A 16,709-nucleotide genomic window follows, 5' to 3' on the forward strand; every position below is an offset into this window, starting at 1 on the left:
GAAACACACCCAGGACTGTTCACCCAGTCACTCACACACTCACACCTGTGGACTGTTTTACACGCTCACCCTGTCACTCACACACTCACACCTGTGGACAATTTCACACGCTCACCCAGTCACTCACACACTCACACCTGTGGACTGTTTTACACGCTCACCCTGTCACTCACACACTCACACCTGTGGACATTTTCACACACTCACACACTCACACCTGTGGACAGTTTCACACGATCACCCTGTCACTCACACACTCACACCTGTGGACAATTTCACACGCTCACCCAGTCACTCACACACTCACACCTGTGGACTGTTTTACACGCTCACCCTGTCACTCACACACTCACACCTGTGGACATTTTCACACACTCACACACTCACACCTGTGGACAGTTTCACACGATCACCCTGTCACTCACACACTCACACCTGTGGACAATTGCACACACTCACCCAGTCACTCACACACTCACACCTGTGGACTGTTTTACACGCTCACCCTGTCACTCACACACTCACACCTGTGGACATTTTCACACACTCACACCTGTGGACAGTTTCACACGATCACCCTGTCACTCACACACTCACACCTGTGGACAATTGCACACACTCACCCAGTCACTCACACACTCACACCTGTGGATTGTTTTACACGCTCACCCTGTCACTCACACACTCACACCTGTGGACTGTTTTACACGCTCACCCTGTCACTCACACACTCACACCTGTGGACATTTTCACACACTCACACACTCACACCTGTGGACAGTTTCAGACGATCACCCTGTCACTCACACACTCACACCTGTGGACAATTGCACACACTCACCCAGTCACTCACACACTCACACCTGTGGACTGTTTTACACGCTCACCCTGTCACTCACACACTCACACCTGTGGACATTTTCACACACTCACACCTGTGGACAGTTTCACACGATCACCCTGTCACTCACACACTCACACCTGTGGACAATTTCACACGCTCACCCAGTCACTCACACCTGTGGACTGTTTTACACGCTCACCCTGTCACTCACACACTCACACCTGTGGACATTTTCACACACTCACACACTCACACCTGTGGACAGTTTCACACGATCACCCTGTCACTCACACACTCACACCTGTGGACAATTGCACACACTCACCCAGTCACTCACACACTCACACCTGTGGATTGTTTTACACGCTCACCCTGTCACTCACACACTCACACCTGTGGACTGTTTTACACGCTCACCCTGTCACTCACACACTCACACCTGTGGACATTTTCACACACTCACCCAGTCACTCACACACTCACACCTGTGGATTGTTTTACACGCTCACCCTGTCACTCACACACTCACACCTGTGGACATTTTCACACACTCACCCTGTCACTCACACACTCACACCTGTGGACTGTTTTACACGCTCACCCTGTCACTCACACACTCACACCTGTGGACAGATTCACACACTCACCCAGTCACTCACACACTCACAACTGTGGACAATTTCACACACTCACCCAGTCACTCACACCTGTGGACTGTTTAACACGCTCACCCAGTCACTCACACACTCACACCTGTGGACACTTTCACACACTAACCCAGTCACTCACACACTCACACCTGTGGACAGTTTCACACACTCACACCTGTGGACATTTTCACACAGTCACCCAGTCACTCACACACACACCTGTGGACAGTTTCACTCACTAACCCTGTCACTCACACACTCACACCTGTGGACAGTTTCACACATTAACCCAGTCACTCACACACTCACACTTGTGGACAGTTTCACACGCTCACCCAGTCACTCACACACTCACACCTGTGGACACTTTCACACACTAACCCAGTCACTCACACACTCACACCTGTGGACACTTTCACACACTAACCCAGTCACTCACACACTCACACCTGTGGACAGTTTCACACGCTCACCCAGTCACTCACACACTCACACCTGTGGACAGTTTCACACACTCACCCTGTCACTCACACACTCACACCTGTGGACAGTTTCACACGCTCACCCAGTCACTCACACACTCACACCTGTGGACACTTTCACACACTAACCCAGTCACTCACACACTCACACCTGTGGACAGTTTCACACACTCACCCAGTCACTCACACACTCACACCTGTGGGCAGTTTCACACACTCACAGAGTCACTCACACACTCACACCTGTGGACAGTTTCACACACTAACCCAGTCACTCACACACTCACACCTGTGGACAGTTTCACACACTCACCCAGTCACTCACACACTCACACCTGTGGACAGTTTCACACGCTCACCCAGTCACTCACACACACACCTGTGGACAGTTTCACTCACTAATCCTGTCACTCACACACTCACACCTGTGGACAGTTTCACACATTAACCCAGTCACTCACACACTCACACCTGTGGACACTTTCACACACTAACCCAGTCACTCACACACTCACACCTGTGGACACTTTCACACACTAACCCAGTCACTCACACACTCACACCTGTGGACAGTTTCACACGCTCACCCAGTCACTCACACACTCACACCTGTGGACAGTTTCACACACTCACCCTGTCACTCACACACTCACACCTGTGGACAGTTTCACACGCTCACCCAGTCACTCACACACTCACACCTGTGGACAGTTTCACACACTAACCCAGTCACTCACACACTCACACCTGTGGACAGTTTCACACACTCACCCAGTCACTCACACACTCACACCTGTGGGCAGTTTCACACACTCACACAGTCACTCACACACTCACACCTGTGGACAGTTTCACACACTAACCCAGTCACTCACACACTCACACCTGTGGACAGTTTCACACACTCACCCAGTCACTCACACACTCACACCTGTGGACAGTTTCACACACTCACCCAGTCACTCACACACTCACACCTGTGAACATTTTCACACAGTCACCCAGTCACTCACACACACACTTGTGGACAGTTTCACTCACTAACCCTGTCACTCACACACTCACACCTGTGGACAGTTTCACACATTAACCCAGTCACTCACACACTCACACCTGTGGACACTTTCACACACTAACCCAGTCACTCACACACTCACACCTGTGGACACTTTCAAACACAAACTCAGTCAATCACACACTCACACCTGTGGACAGTTTCACACGCTCACTCAGTCACTCACACACTCACACCTGTGGACAGTTTCACACGCTCACCCAGTCACTCACACACTCACACCTGTGGACAGTTTCACACACTCACCCTGTCACTCACACACTCACACCTGTGGACAGTTTCACACGCTCACCCAGTCACTCACACACTCACACCTGTGGACACTTTCACACACTAACCCAGTCACTCACACACTCACACCTGTGGACAGTTTCACACACTCACCCAGTCACTCACACACTCACACCTGTGGACAGTTTCACACACTAACCCAGTCAGTCACACATTCACATCTGTGTACAGTTTCACACACTCACCCTGTAACTCACACTGTAGAGAATTGAACCCGGGACAGTGAGACCCCAGAGCTCTCTTGCCTTTTTACTGATTCCCTCATAGGTGGTCTCTGTAAAGGAGATGATATAGATCTATTACTTTTATTGAGTTTAATAATCTTATAGAGGGCGGCACGGAGGTGCAGCAGGTAGTGTCTCAGTAACACAGCTCCAAGGACCTGAAGGTTGTGGGTTCGATTCCCGCTCCGGGTGACTGTCTGTGAGGAGTGTGGTGTGTTCTCTCTGTGTCTGCGTGGGTTTCCTCCGGGTGACTGTCTGTGAGGAGTGTGGTGTGTTCTCCCTGTGTCTGCGTGGGTTTCCTCCGGGTGACTGTCAGTGAGGAGTGTGGTGTGTTCTCCCTGTGTCCGTGTGGGTTTCCTCCGGGTGACTGTCTGTGAGGAGTGTGGTGTGTTCTCTCTGTGTCTGCGCCCGCCTTGCGCTCTGGACCCACCATGACCCTGAACTGGATAAGCGCTTGCAGATAATGAATGAATGAATGAACTTCTGCCCCCTGCAGGTGAAACTAGCAGCCAATATTTGGCCCCTTGTTTACTTGTGTTACCCTTGAATACTAGCACAATCTGCATGTTTCAAAGGAGGTCATTAAGTGTCTAATCCCTAACAGCAGGGAATGAGGGGCGTAGATGAGATAAGTGTCAGTTATTTGGGCTCGGTGGGAGTGAAGTGGTCCTGGTCCTGGTGGCTCCGGTCGGGCCTCGAGTGTTTTTTGACATAAACAGCTGTGACGTGCGTGATGCTGAGATACAGACGCGAGGGCAAAGAGCCTGATTAGCTCCGACTTCACTTTCCCCAAGTTTATTTGTACGTGGGCATGTGCAGCCTACGTAATCCGAGGCGAAGCAGTGAGCTCGGCTCATCTTTGTTCGTGACCCTGTTTGACGGTGACTTCTGTCATCAGATTAGCTCTTCAAACATGGCCACTGTGTGAGGATTAGCCATAAATAGCTCCTGTCTCAATACATTGTGTAACCAGATACAGGCTCTTAATCATACAACTACACACACACACACACACACACACACACACACACATACGCACACACACACACATGCCTGCTACAGGCTTAGAGAGACACAGAATTAGGGCTTTTGGAGCGGGCCTTTTGCTGTGTACTATACTGTGTGTGAATGTCTTGAGAGGAAATGATATGTAAAGCTATTTATCAGTGCAGGGTGTCTATTTCTTTGTAATATTAGAATATATACATACACACTGCCATACAATACAGTGAGGTGTACTGTATGTGACCGTATTTACAGTCCACATCTGTGCTTTCCTGCAGGATCAGTATAGTCTTATTAATCTGCCTATTACATTCATTAAATTAAAGGACCTGGAGGTTGTGGGTTCGATTGCCGCTCCGGGTGACTGTCTGTGAGGAGTTGGTGTGTTCTCCCTGTGTCTGCGTGGGTTTCCTCCGGGTGACTGTCTGTGAGGAGTGTGGTGTGTTCTCCCTGTGTCTGCGTGGGTTTCCTCCGGGTGACTGTCTGTGAGGAGTTGATGTGTTCACCCTGTGTCTGCGTGGGTTTCCTCCCGGTGACTGTCTGTGAGGAGTGTGGTGTGTTCTCTCTGTGTCTGTGTGGGTTTCCTCCGGGTGACTGTCTGTGAGGAGTTGGTGTGTTCTCCCTGTGTCTGCGTGGGTTTCCTCCGGGTGACTGTCTGTGAGGAGTGTGGTGTGTTCTCCCTGTGTCTGCGTGGGTTTCCTCCGGGTGACTGTCTGTGAGGAGTTGATGTGTTCACCCTGTGTCTGCGTGGGTTTCCTCCCGGTGACTGTCTGTGAGGAGTGTGGTGTGTTCTCTCTGTGTCTGTGTGGGTTTCCTCCGGGTGACTGTCTGTGAGGAGTTGGTGTGTTCTCCCTGTGTCTGTGTGGGTTTCCTCCGGGTGACTGTCTGTGAGGAGTGTGGTGTGTTCTCCCTGTGTCTGCGTGGGTTTCCTCCGGGTGACTGTCTGTGAGGACTTGATGTGTTCTCCTTGTGTCTGTGTGGGTTTCCTCCGGGTGGCTGTCTGTGAGGAGTGTGATGTGTTCTCTCTGTGTCTGGGTGGGTTTCCTCCGGGTGACTGTCTGTGAGGAGTTGGTGTGTTCTCCCTGTGTCTGCGTGGGTTTCCTCCGGGTGACTGTCTGTGAGGAGTTGGTGTGTTCTCCCTGTGTCTGCGTGGGTTTCCTCCGGGTGAATGTCTGTGAGGAGTTGGTGTGTTCTCCCTGTGTCTGCGTGGGTTTCCTCCAGGTGCTCCGGTTTCCTCCCACAGTCCGAAAACACACATTGGTAGGTGGATTGGTGACTCAAAAGTATCCGTAGGTGTGAGTGAATCTGTGTGTGTGTGTTGCCCTGTGAAGGACTGGCGCCCCCTCCAGGGTGTATTCCTGCCTTGCGCCCAATGATTCCAGGTAGGCTCTGGACCCACCGCGACCCTGAAAAGGGTTACAGATAATGAATGAATGAATGAATGAATGAATGTCCTGAAATCAAGAGGGGTGTTTCCCCCGCCCCCCCCCCCCTTCCTCCAATAGCTACATAGTGCAGTTTCTGCAGTGCTGAGCCCGGAGTAGCAACGACACAGGTTTTATTGTCCTCAGTGAGTATCACAATAATTTCTGATAGCGGTTTCTTTAAACTGAAAGTGAAGCTGTGTTTGTCCTATTCTCGTATAAACAACTTATACATGGGTTATGTCTTACTCAATTATAATTATTTCTGTTTATTGTAATGTTATGAAGTGTTTTACTGGTGGAAACACGCCCACTGTTTAGGGGTTGGATAATTTAAGCAGGAAGTGAACAATCAGTTCTTGAATCTGATGTTGGAACAACTGGCGAGTGTAAGGATCTGTGCCTCTTTGATGAGAGGCGAACTTTGATGGCCGTAATGTCAGGGGTGTTTCTAGACTACATGCTGCACCCCTCTGCTCACCAATCCCTCACAGACCTGTTAAACGCTACTGCATTCTGCAGTTCTCTATTTAAAATGATTTTCTAGAACCGAATGATTCGGAAAATAGTTTTTAAAAAGACCATGCTCATAAGAAGTTTGTGTTGGATGGTGTTGCATTTATTTCCTGAGGACAGGGAATGCCTTGGCTGTAGTGCTGTATTTTTAGTAGGTTATATACGGTTATAATTAAAATATTTATTTAGTTTCTGCATCATTGTGCCAGAGTTAGATAAGCTAAATTTTATCTGTCAATGTATCAGTGTATTTCGATATATCACTGAGCTGTTAACTCATCTGTTTTGTGGCTGATTTTAATTTAAACATTTACATTACAAATTTAAACAAATGTACATTACAAAAAAAAAAGAAACTAAACTGGTTCTCACTGAATGCAATAACTCCTCAAGTGTTTGGAAAGTCCTGAGGGCTTGTTCGGGAAATGTTTTCCCAATTTCCTGTAGTGAATTTGCACAGTGTGTTCTGTAGTTCTGCTCAGCAGTCCGGAATAAAATGGACCTTTTACTACTGTGATTTTAGTGGGGCATGGCAACATTTTTGTGGGGCATGTGCTTCAGTAAACTAGGTCTAATGAGCCCCTGAATAATGTGTTTCTCAGCTCCAAAAGGCCGAGGTCTCCTCGGACGACCAGTGAATCAGGGTCCTGGGCACCATGTGAGGGGAGAGTAGGCTTCCCTCTCTGGTTCTAATCCACAGAAGAGCTACTGTAGCACACACTGCTGGTGGAGTTAATGTTGATATTTCATGTTGCATTAGATCTCCATGTCTCCCCAGAAACCTCTCATAGTGAGGGAGACAGAACGACTAAAAATGTGCCGTTTTGGAGAACAGCACACATCTCCCAGGATGAAACGAGGAATTAATTTCCATCTGAACGCAAGACAAACTCAAATCCAGTGTAATTATTTCTAAAGATGTAATTCTGAAACGAAGAGACAGGCACAGAGCATTTTCCTCCTGAGTCTCCTTTATTTCTCCACGGAGAGCAAATGTGGAATTAGCCTCTAGGAAAAGAAGGCTTTAGCACGTCGGGCCCAAGTTAAGGCAAACTTTCAGGATTACAGAGCTTTGATTCTCTAAAATAGGCCATTTTGGATGTTATCTCGGAGAGATTCCTGATAAAGACGCCGTATCTAAAGGCAGTCCACCTGCGGTAAAATGTTTTCAACACTGGTAGGATTCAGTAGATATGGCTCACGCTAAAGCAATCTTCATAGATTGTCACTCTCTGGACTCAAACACAAGTAATTAGAAGAAAATAGAACAAATGAGATTTTACAGATATTTTATATAAAAAACAGGCATTCAATCAAAAACACTGCATTAATATGGAACTATTGACAGATTTGAGATAAATAATCCCCAACGTTCAATACTTTGGCCTTTTCTTGAATTCTTTTGAGTGTGAAACAATGAGCTGAAAGGGAGGAAATGTCTTCTTTGGCCTTTTTGCTTACTCCACACCTTTCATGAACTCCAAGAACTCTGAAAGCACAGGGTGAAATAAATTAAAAACAGGACTTCCACTGATATTTCATTACTTATGTCAAATTGGCTTCATTAATATATTAATTACTAAGGTACCGCTGCTGTTTCTATAAAGAACAGCGATTCAATCCCAGGCTACTAGCAGTGCACTGTAGGCAGCTCTGTCTCAAGTGATATCAGGGGAGTTCTGCTGGACTTTAGAACATCATACACCAATCTTATAATATCAATCATTCATTATCTGTAACCGCTGAAACCCACGCAGACACAGGGAGAACACACCACACTCCTCACAGTCACCCGGAGGAAACCCATGCGGACACAGGGAGAACACACCACACTCCTCACAGACAGTCACCCGAAGCGGGAATCAAACCCACAACCTCCAGGGCCCTGGAGCTGAGTGACTGCGCCACCGTGCCGCTCTTATAATATCACCCACTACTAATTCTTTTGTGACATGAAGCTGAATTCGAATTCTCAGGTTTATTAAAAACTTCCAGTTCCACATTAAAAATTGCAGTAGCCTCAGGTGCTAGAAAGTAATTGCTTCACCTTTTTAAGGTGGATCTGGAAGCTGTAGAGAAATCAGTAGCAAGGTTTTATGCTTGTTACGAAACATGAATACATTAAAACTACATTAATATAATACAGTGGTTATCATAGTTTTTAAAGAGAAAATACAGATATTTGAGGGTTTCTTTGGTCACTTCTGTAGTGTTTTGCCAGCGATTCACGAGGCAGACCCTCAGTTTGGACTGTGCCACTGAAAAATATGCTGTGGGGGGGGGGTTTAAATCCTTTTACACATAAAGTGCTGCAGTCCCACACACACAGTAGTGCACTAGGGGCTGTGAACACACACCCAGAGCGGGGGGGGGGGCAGCCATCCCCGGTGCCTGGGTAGCGTTTGAAGGTTTAGTGACTTGCTCAAAAATGATGGAATATTTTGTGTAATTCATAGGAGATTACAAACATATGCTATAATAACTACACACACACACACACACACACACACAAACACACACTTTCATACAGACAGAGAAAGATCATCTCATTTTTTCAGTGTCTGACCTCCAGAATTGACCCTCACCGTCGTAGTCGATTTTTCCGTCATTGTTCCTGTCTCCATCTCTCATCAGTTCCTCAATGTCGTCCTCGGTGATGGTCTCTCCTGTGGCCTCCAGCATCAGCTTCAGCTCGTCCAGATCAATATAACCATCTGCATTTCTGTCACACACACACATGCACGTTTGTTTCCATGCATTGTGGGGACATTAGATTGATTTACATTCATTTTGCCCGTTACTAGACTAACACTAACAGAAGGACTAAGCCTAATCCTACCCCAACCTGAAGCATCTGAACCTCAGCTGTAAGTGCTACCGATCTACACTTATCTTTAACTGTACCTTAAAGCATGTCTTCAACCGTAAATGACAGGAATATTTGTTCCCCAAGGAAGACACGTCCCCAGAATGTGGGGGTGTAAGACGTTTTTGGTCCCCACATGCCCACAAACAAAAACACACACCAGCTGTGTTAAACCGAGGGCTAACAGTGCTCCTCAAGCTGTTCCCTCGCTGTGTTTGTACAAGTCGATCTTACTTATCAAACATGCGGAAGAGTTCGGCCAGTTCTTCCTCCGTTTTCCCTTTGCTGTCATCCTTCATACACCTCACCATCATCACCAAGAACTCATCAAAGTCCACCGTCCCGCTGCCTGCGGACACAAGCACAACACACTCTCACTACTGCCTCTAAAGGTGACAACATACAGCTTCCATTAGACCTAGTGTTTAAAACTCTGCTGAAGTAAATATACCAAAGAAGAGGTTTAATTCTCCTTCATTAGACAATTAAATTAGGGAAGAGAGAGGGAGGGGGACATTTATAGCCCTCCTCCAATAGTTACATAGTGCAATTTCTGCAGTGCTGAGTCCCGAGTAGCAAAGAGAGAGGCCCTGTTCACTCTATTACAGGTCAGTGGGGCATCCAATGGTTTTGAAACAGCAATTTTAAGGTAATACAACTACACAGTGATCCTTTAACAGAAGTTGTGGCTGTTGTAAAAATATAACGTAGGACACTGATCGAGACACGAAGTCTAGGTCATTAAGAAAGGGCCTGGTTAGTGATTAAAGGGATGTGTTTATCTGGTTGATTGCTGGGTCTTTACCGTCCTCATCCACTTCATCGATCATCTCCTGCAGCTCCTCTGGAGTGGGGTTCTGTCCCAGCATCCTCATCACCTTCCCCAGCTCCTTGGTGCTGATGCAGCCGTCCTCAGCGTCCTGCACGAAGATGTCGAAGGCGGCCCGGAACTCTGCAGCACAGCATTTACATTTACACTGTTAGTGTGTGGCAGATGATCCCAGTCACGTTACAGAGGACGGCACGTAGTGTCTGTGACTTAGGGGTGTGGGTGTGTTCCCGCTGTGACTGTGTGGGTTTCCTCTGGGGGGCTCCGGATTCCCCCCAACAGTTCAAACTGGTGGATATGGGTAAAAGGATTGGTTCTGTGAAACTGTCCACAGATCTGAGTGACTGGGTGAGTATGTGAAACTGTCCACAGATGAGTGAGTTAGTGACTGGGTGAGTGTGTGAGTGACTGGATGAGTGTGTGAAACTTTCCACAGATGAGTGAGTTAGTGACTGGGTGAGTGTGTGAGTGACTGGATGAGTGTGTGAAACTGTCCACAGATGAGTGAGTTAGTGACTGGGTGAGTGTGTGAGTGACTGGGTGAGTGTGTGAAACTGTCCACATATGAGTGAGTTAGTGACTGGGTGAGTGAGTGAAACTGTCCACAGGTGTGAGTGACTGGGTGAGTGTGTGAAACTGTCTACAGATGAGTGTGTGAGTGACTGGGTGAGTGAGTGAAACTGTCCACAGGTGTGAGTGACTGGGTGAGTGTGTGAAACTGTCCACAGATGAGTGTGTGAGTGACTGGGTGAGTGTGTGAAACTGTCCACAGGTGAGTGACTTGGTGAGTGACTGGGTGAGTGTGTGAAACTGTCCACAGGTGTGAGTGACTTGGTGAGTGTGTGAAACTGCCCACAGATGTGAGTGACAGGGTGAGTTTGTGAGTGAGTGGGTGAGTGTGTGAAACTGTGCACAGGTGTGAGTGTGTGAGTGACTGGGTGAGTGTGTGAAACTGTGCACAGGTGTGAGTGACTGGGTGAGTGACTGGGTGAGTGTGTGAAACTGTCCACAGTTGTGAGTGTGTGATTGACTGGGTGAGTGTGTGAAACTGTACACAGGTGTGAATGACTGGGTGAGTGTGTAAAACTGTCCACAGGTGTGAATGACTGGGTGAGTGTGTGAAACTGTCCACAGGTGTGAGTGACAGGGTGAGTGTGAAACTGTCCACAGGTGTGAATGACTGGGTGAGTGTGTGACACTGTCCATAGGTGTGAGTAACTGGGTGAGTGTGTATTAGTGACTGGGTGTGTGTGTGGAACCGTCCATATTTGCGAGTGACTGGGTGAGTGTGCGAGTGACTGGGTGATTGTGTGAAACTATCCACCATTGGGAGTGACTGGGTGAGTGTGTGAGTGACTGGGTGAGTATGTAAAACTGTCCACATGTGTGATTGACTGGGTGAGTGTGTATTAGTGACTGGGTGAGTGTGTGGAACTGTCCATTTTTGCGAGTGACTGGGTGAGTGTGCGAGTGACTGGGTGAGTGTGTGAAACTGTCCACATGTGTGAGTGACTGGGTGAGTGTATGAGTGACTGGGTGAGTCTCAAAAGACACATGTCTGGAGAAACTCGTCCTACTCACCACTTTTCTGCTCATCTGTGAGCTGCTCTACCTGGAGAGATAAAGATAAGGCTGATTACACGTCTGTGGAACAGGATCTTGTGCTCACCACAACATACTGCATTTGGTGCTCACTCGATAGTCTTCATTGACAGTATTAAAATACAACACAATCAAAGAATATTGGTATAGACACCTATCAGCCATAACCTTACAATCATTACAAGAGGAGCACTGTGTAGTTCTACAATAACACACTGTAGTCCATCTGTTCTTCATGGGTCAGGACCCCCACAGAGCAGGTATGATTTGGGTGGTGGACCGTTCTCAGTGCTGCAGTGTCACTGACATGATGTGAAAAAGCTTTTCATCTTTTAACAATTGAAAATGGCCTCTTTCAGGATCTTTTTCTTTGGCCCTCTCTGTTTCTCTTGCCATTTCTCTTCTTAAAATATTTGAAAGCAAAACATCTGAGGCCTGAAGTCCTGCCCTTCCATCTTTCCCCTCACTGACCTCCCACTATTCCACCACCATTCTCCAATGCAAATCTGTGGAGATCCAATCTGAGCCCACATCTTATCCTCAGGGACAGCGTTGTGACCAGTGCGTGATGTTAAAAATAAAGAAGGGCCCACAGGTGACAGAGACAATACTGAGTGATTTAAATTAGCATAGCTGCGGATGGGCCCCAACAATGGGGCAGTAATCCTGAGAAAGCTAGTGCCAATGGGCCACTGTGACAGCTGCTTAAGTAAGAGTTATCATCTATAGGCCTGCTCAGATCCGGCACAAGCTATAGCACTGCTGCGGACTCATAAACATGCCTGTCATCGGTGTACCACTGCTACACACACACACACACACACATGGCCATATGTTTCCAAGGGAGAGTTGAGGGCCAGACAGCACCAGGCTCCCACACAGGCACAGATAGTGAAGGAATGTTTGGCCAAGGGTGTTTTATCTTAAGCTGTGCTGCTTCTCGACCTGTAAACACATCCAGGGGAGAGTGGAGGACCTCCAAAATTAGCCTGGGAAAAGTAGCAGCGCTCCATGTGTAGGCATGAAGTCCCAGCAGGAAACCACAGGCCTTATCAAGAGCCTGTGATAGAGTTCAAGAGGGAATATATTTAAAGAAAAATCAGCCACCTTTTCTACTTTAGCGTAAGGACACGGAAGAACCTGGGATCAAGTCAAATTACAACACAACTACATTCGAAACACTGATAAAACACTGAGCATGTACAGGCTAATGCTAACAACAGCTTAATGTGGTAAATACTGTAATATTATAATGGCTGAGGGTACATTCAGAACCCAGGACTGACCCAGAACAAGTAGAAGCATAATTAGCTAAAGGTTTTCCAGTCCAACAAACAGATCTCTAGTTTAATACCATAGATACTGTAATAATATAAGCCCAGTCATCTAAAAAACGATTTTCCAGCCCACATTCAAAGACCAGAACAGGTAGAATGCTACTTTAATACCATAAATACTGTAGTATTCTGACAGTCGACACATTATTTTTCCAATTTTTATTTGGAACAGTTGCTATATTAAGTCTATATTTCAGTCCATGGTCAAAAACTAGATGAAGTAGACCACTAGTTTATTACCGTAAATACTGCAACATTATAATCCCAGCCACCTGAGGTTGTTCTCCCACTCCACATTCAAAAACAAGACCCGACCCAAACCAGAACAAGTAGAAGGTATGGTACTGATTCTAATGGTTGTCTATGTTCCTGAGAACCGTCGTAACAACTGCACTTTAACAGTTTAACCCTGTATTTAAGGAAGCGTCTATTTTCCGTACCGTTTGTAGCAATGTGTGTAAAGTGTAAAAAATTACTGAACGTTATCTAAAGGTTCTGTATCAATCCCTAGAACCATACCTTTAAGACTATTTAGGAACCTCCATTTTAGGAATGCACTTGGAAAGCTGTATTGTATTATGACGCTATGTTCTATGGCAGTAGCCATTTTGAACGATATAGAAAAACAAAGCCGAGGTAAATCAGTGCTGCTGGAATTTTCAGATCTTTACGGTGGTTTCCTACCCTCCATCAAAAGTTGCATAGTGAAGTTTCTGCAGTGTTGAGCCCAGAATAGCAACGGCAGAGGCTCTTTTCTCCCTACTATGGGTCAGTGAAATATCACGTTGCTTTTGAAGCTGTAACTTCAAGGTAAAAACACTGCCTAGTGTTGCTTTAAGTAACCCTTAAAGAACAGTATGAAGTGTGCTAAGCCTAGTAGATACTTAGTGGAGACTACACTGTCCAAAGCTCAGAGTAACGTGAGGAACGTCAACACTCACCGCAGCTTTGTAGATGTCGTTCATGTTGCTGTTTCTGTGAGTTGGTATCAGAGGAGCAGCAGGACCCCACGGACTCAGTGGAGATCAAGGCATGGCCTCCAGGAGTTTTATAGTGGCAGTTCAGAACAGGCCGCTCCCTCTCTGCCCTCTTATGTATGTCTGTGTGTCCGTGCCCACTGCGTCCATCCATCACGGTCACTCGGGCTCAGATAAAAGCCCAGAGAAGCTCTGGAGGAGCCCACTGTGGAATGGAATGAGAAGGAGTGGCACAGCGGCCTAATCTCTAACCAGCGTCCACCGCACTCACTCCACATTCCAGCAGAACAGATCTACAGAGCAAAGGAGGGGTCAGAGAGGTCAACCAGCAGCTAAAGAAGGAACACTTCATACATGAGTGTGGAGATAGTCACCCCTTAAGCTCCAGGATTATTATTGTGGAGGATCGTTCTCAGAGCTGCAGTGACACTGGTTTATGTTGCACTGTTACAAGTGGATCAGACACAGTGGTTGCTACTAGAGGTTTTAAACCCTCCCTCGTTGGTCCACCTTGTAGATGTAGAGTCAGAGACAGTAGCTCATCTGTCGCTGCACAGTGTGTGTCGCTCATCATCTAGTCCTTCATTGGTGACACAGGATGCTGTCGGCTGGATGTTTTTGGTCGGTGGACTATTCTCAGTCCAGACACTGAGGGGTTTAAAAACTCCGGCAGGCACTGCTGTGTCTGATCCACTCTACACCAGCTCAACTCACACTGACACACCACCACTATTTTAGTGTCTCTGCAGCGCTGAGAACAACGTACCACCCAAACCTGCTATGTGGGGGTCCTGACCTTTGAATGACAGCGTGAAAGAGGTCTAACAAAGTATGCAGAGCAACAGACAGACTACTGTATGTTATCGTAGAAATACAAAGTGCACTTTTATGGTCTGTGGAGCTAGGAGAATGAACAGTGAGTGTAGAAACAAGGGGGTTGTTTTAACAGTGTGTTCTGTATATACCATTTCATATCCAATCAAACCATAAAGCCTGACAGAAGGGCACACTCCATGAGAAACGCCAGGGTGTTGCTGGACTGAAATACAACAAGTGACAGAGGAACCCAGATGTGCTGCACAGCCAGTGGCGCTTAACCACAACCAAATATAGCAGCTGTATCCAGTTTAATAGTGGCCAAATTAAAGGGACACAGTGGAAGGATATGTGGCCCACCATCTACACCAAACACATAATTCACTCATTCACTCACTCACTCGTGTTTGGCAGGTGGACATTTCTCCAACTGCTCTTGTATTGTCAGAGCAAATCCTCCAACTCCTACATATTTACTGATTTCTTCACATTATGGAACTCCACTGAAAAGCCAATACGTTATGATAAAAAAAAAAAGAAAAGTGGACTGTTATTGTAAAGGTTTATTTTGAACCTCGGAGCAGAAAATCGTCCCGGGCTGCTGTCAGATTGGGTTAAATCTTCCTCCAGACTCCTGTCAGGTCCCCTTTATGCAGAGACCAAAAACGGCCACTTCTGCCTTTAAAGCAACTCTTTTTCTTTAACCCTTACGAGCCCTGAACACTGCTGACAAAAAGCAGAAGCCTGCTGTGGTTTCATGTCAAATAATTTTCACTCGTGGTTCAATGAAACATGGATATTCTGTAAGAAGCTGGTGGCATGGTGGTGCTGCAGGTAGTGTCACTGTCACACAGCTCTGTGGTCGTGGTTTGAGTCACTGCCTGAGGGCAGTTTGGTGTGGGTTTCCTCCTAGTGCTGTGTGTTTCCTCCCACAGTCCAAACACATAAACACATGTGGTGGTAGGTGGATTGGCTGTGCAAAGGTAGGCTCCTGACCCACTGCGATCCTGAGCTGGAAAAGTGGTTACAGACAATGAATGATTGCTCAAAATTCATAGAAGAAACATGTATCTCCATTTCTGTGGATTTCTAGTTTATTACATTGGGACACAGCAGCTGTCCCTTTCTCTGGGGCAATTTCATGATGAATGAACCAATAGAAACACTCTAGAATTATTTTTGATGTTCACTTCCATTGAGAGTTAAAAAGGAGATGCATGTTTTTCTTTGGACCGTGATGATATAGATGATATATGATTTGAATTTTATATTTGCGTGGGTTTCCTCCGGGTGACTGTCTGTGAGGAGTGTGGTGTGTTCTCCCTGTGTCTGCGTGGGTTTCCTCCGGGTGACTGTCTGTGAGGAGTGTGGTGTGTTCTCTCTGTGTCTGCGTGGGTTTCCTCCGGGTGACTGTCTGTGAGGAGTGTGGTGTGTTCCCCCTGTGTCTGCGTGGGTTTCCTCCGGGTGACTGTCTGTGAGGAGTGTGGTGTGTTCTCCCTGTGTCCGTGTGGGTTTCCTCCGGGTGACTGTCTGTGAGGAGTGTGGTGTGTTCTCTCTGTGTCTGCGTGGGTTTCCTCCGGGTGACTGTCTGTGAGGAGTGTGGTGTGTTCTCTCTGTGTCTGCGTGGGTTTCCTCCGGGTGACTGTCTGTGAGGAGTGTGGTGTGTTCCCCCTGTGTCCGCGTGGGTTTCCTCCGGGTGACTGTCTGTGAGGAGTGTGGTGTGTTCTCCCTGTGTCCGTGTGGGTTTCCTCCGGGTGACTGTCTGTGAGGA

At 47.1% G+C, this 16,709-nt stretch overlaps 1 protein-coding gene across 1 annotated transcript; it reads right to left on the reverse strand.

Moving 5' to 3' along the window:
- Positions 1-7,807: 7,807 nt before the first annotated feature.
- tnnc1a (troponin C type 1a (slow)) lies at positions 7,808-14,216 on the reverse strand. Its single transcript, XM_066671442.1, has 6 exons — positions 14,087-14,216; positions 11,788-11,818; positions 10,183-10,329; positions 9,612-9,726; positions 9,097-9,233; positions 7,808-8,000 (listed from the first exon to the last, which is right to left on the reverse strand). The coding sequence occupies exons 1-6, from the start codon at positions 14,108-14,110 to the stop codon at positions 7,969-7,971; spliced, it is 486 nt and encodes a 161-aa protein (XP_066527539.1). The 5' UTR covers positions 14,111-14,216; the 3' UTR covers positions 7,808-7,968.
- Positions 14,217-16,709: the final 2,493 nt, after the last annotated feature.

Source organism: Hoplias malabaricus, chromosome 5, assembly GCF_029633855.1.
Source record: "Hoplias malabaricus isolate fHopMal1 chromosome 5, fHopMal1.hap1, whole genome shotgun sequence".
Taxonomy (NCBI): domain Eukaryota; kingdom Metazoa; phylum Chordata; class Actinopteri; order Characiformes; family Erythrinidae; genus Hoplias; species Hoplias malabaricus.

Bases quoted from the DNA above. Each gene is read 5' to 3' on its own strand.
- tnnc1a (XM_066671442.1), bottom strand. From the start codon at position 14,110: ATGAACGACATCTACAAAGCTGCG. The intron at 10,330-11,787 runs GTGAGTAGGACG...GCTGTGCTGCAG, and splicing joins CACAGATGAGCAGAAAAGTG to AGTTCCGGGCCGCCTTCGAC. The intron at 9,234-9,611 runs GTAAGATCGACT...TGTGTGTGACAG, and splicing joins CTCTTCCGCATGTTTGATAA to AAATGCAGATGGTTATATTG.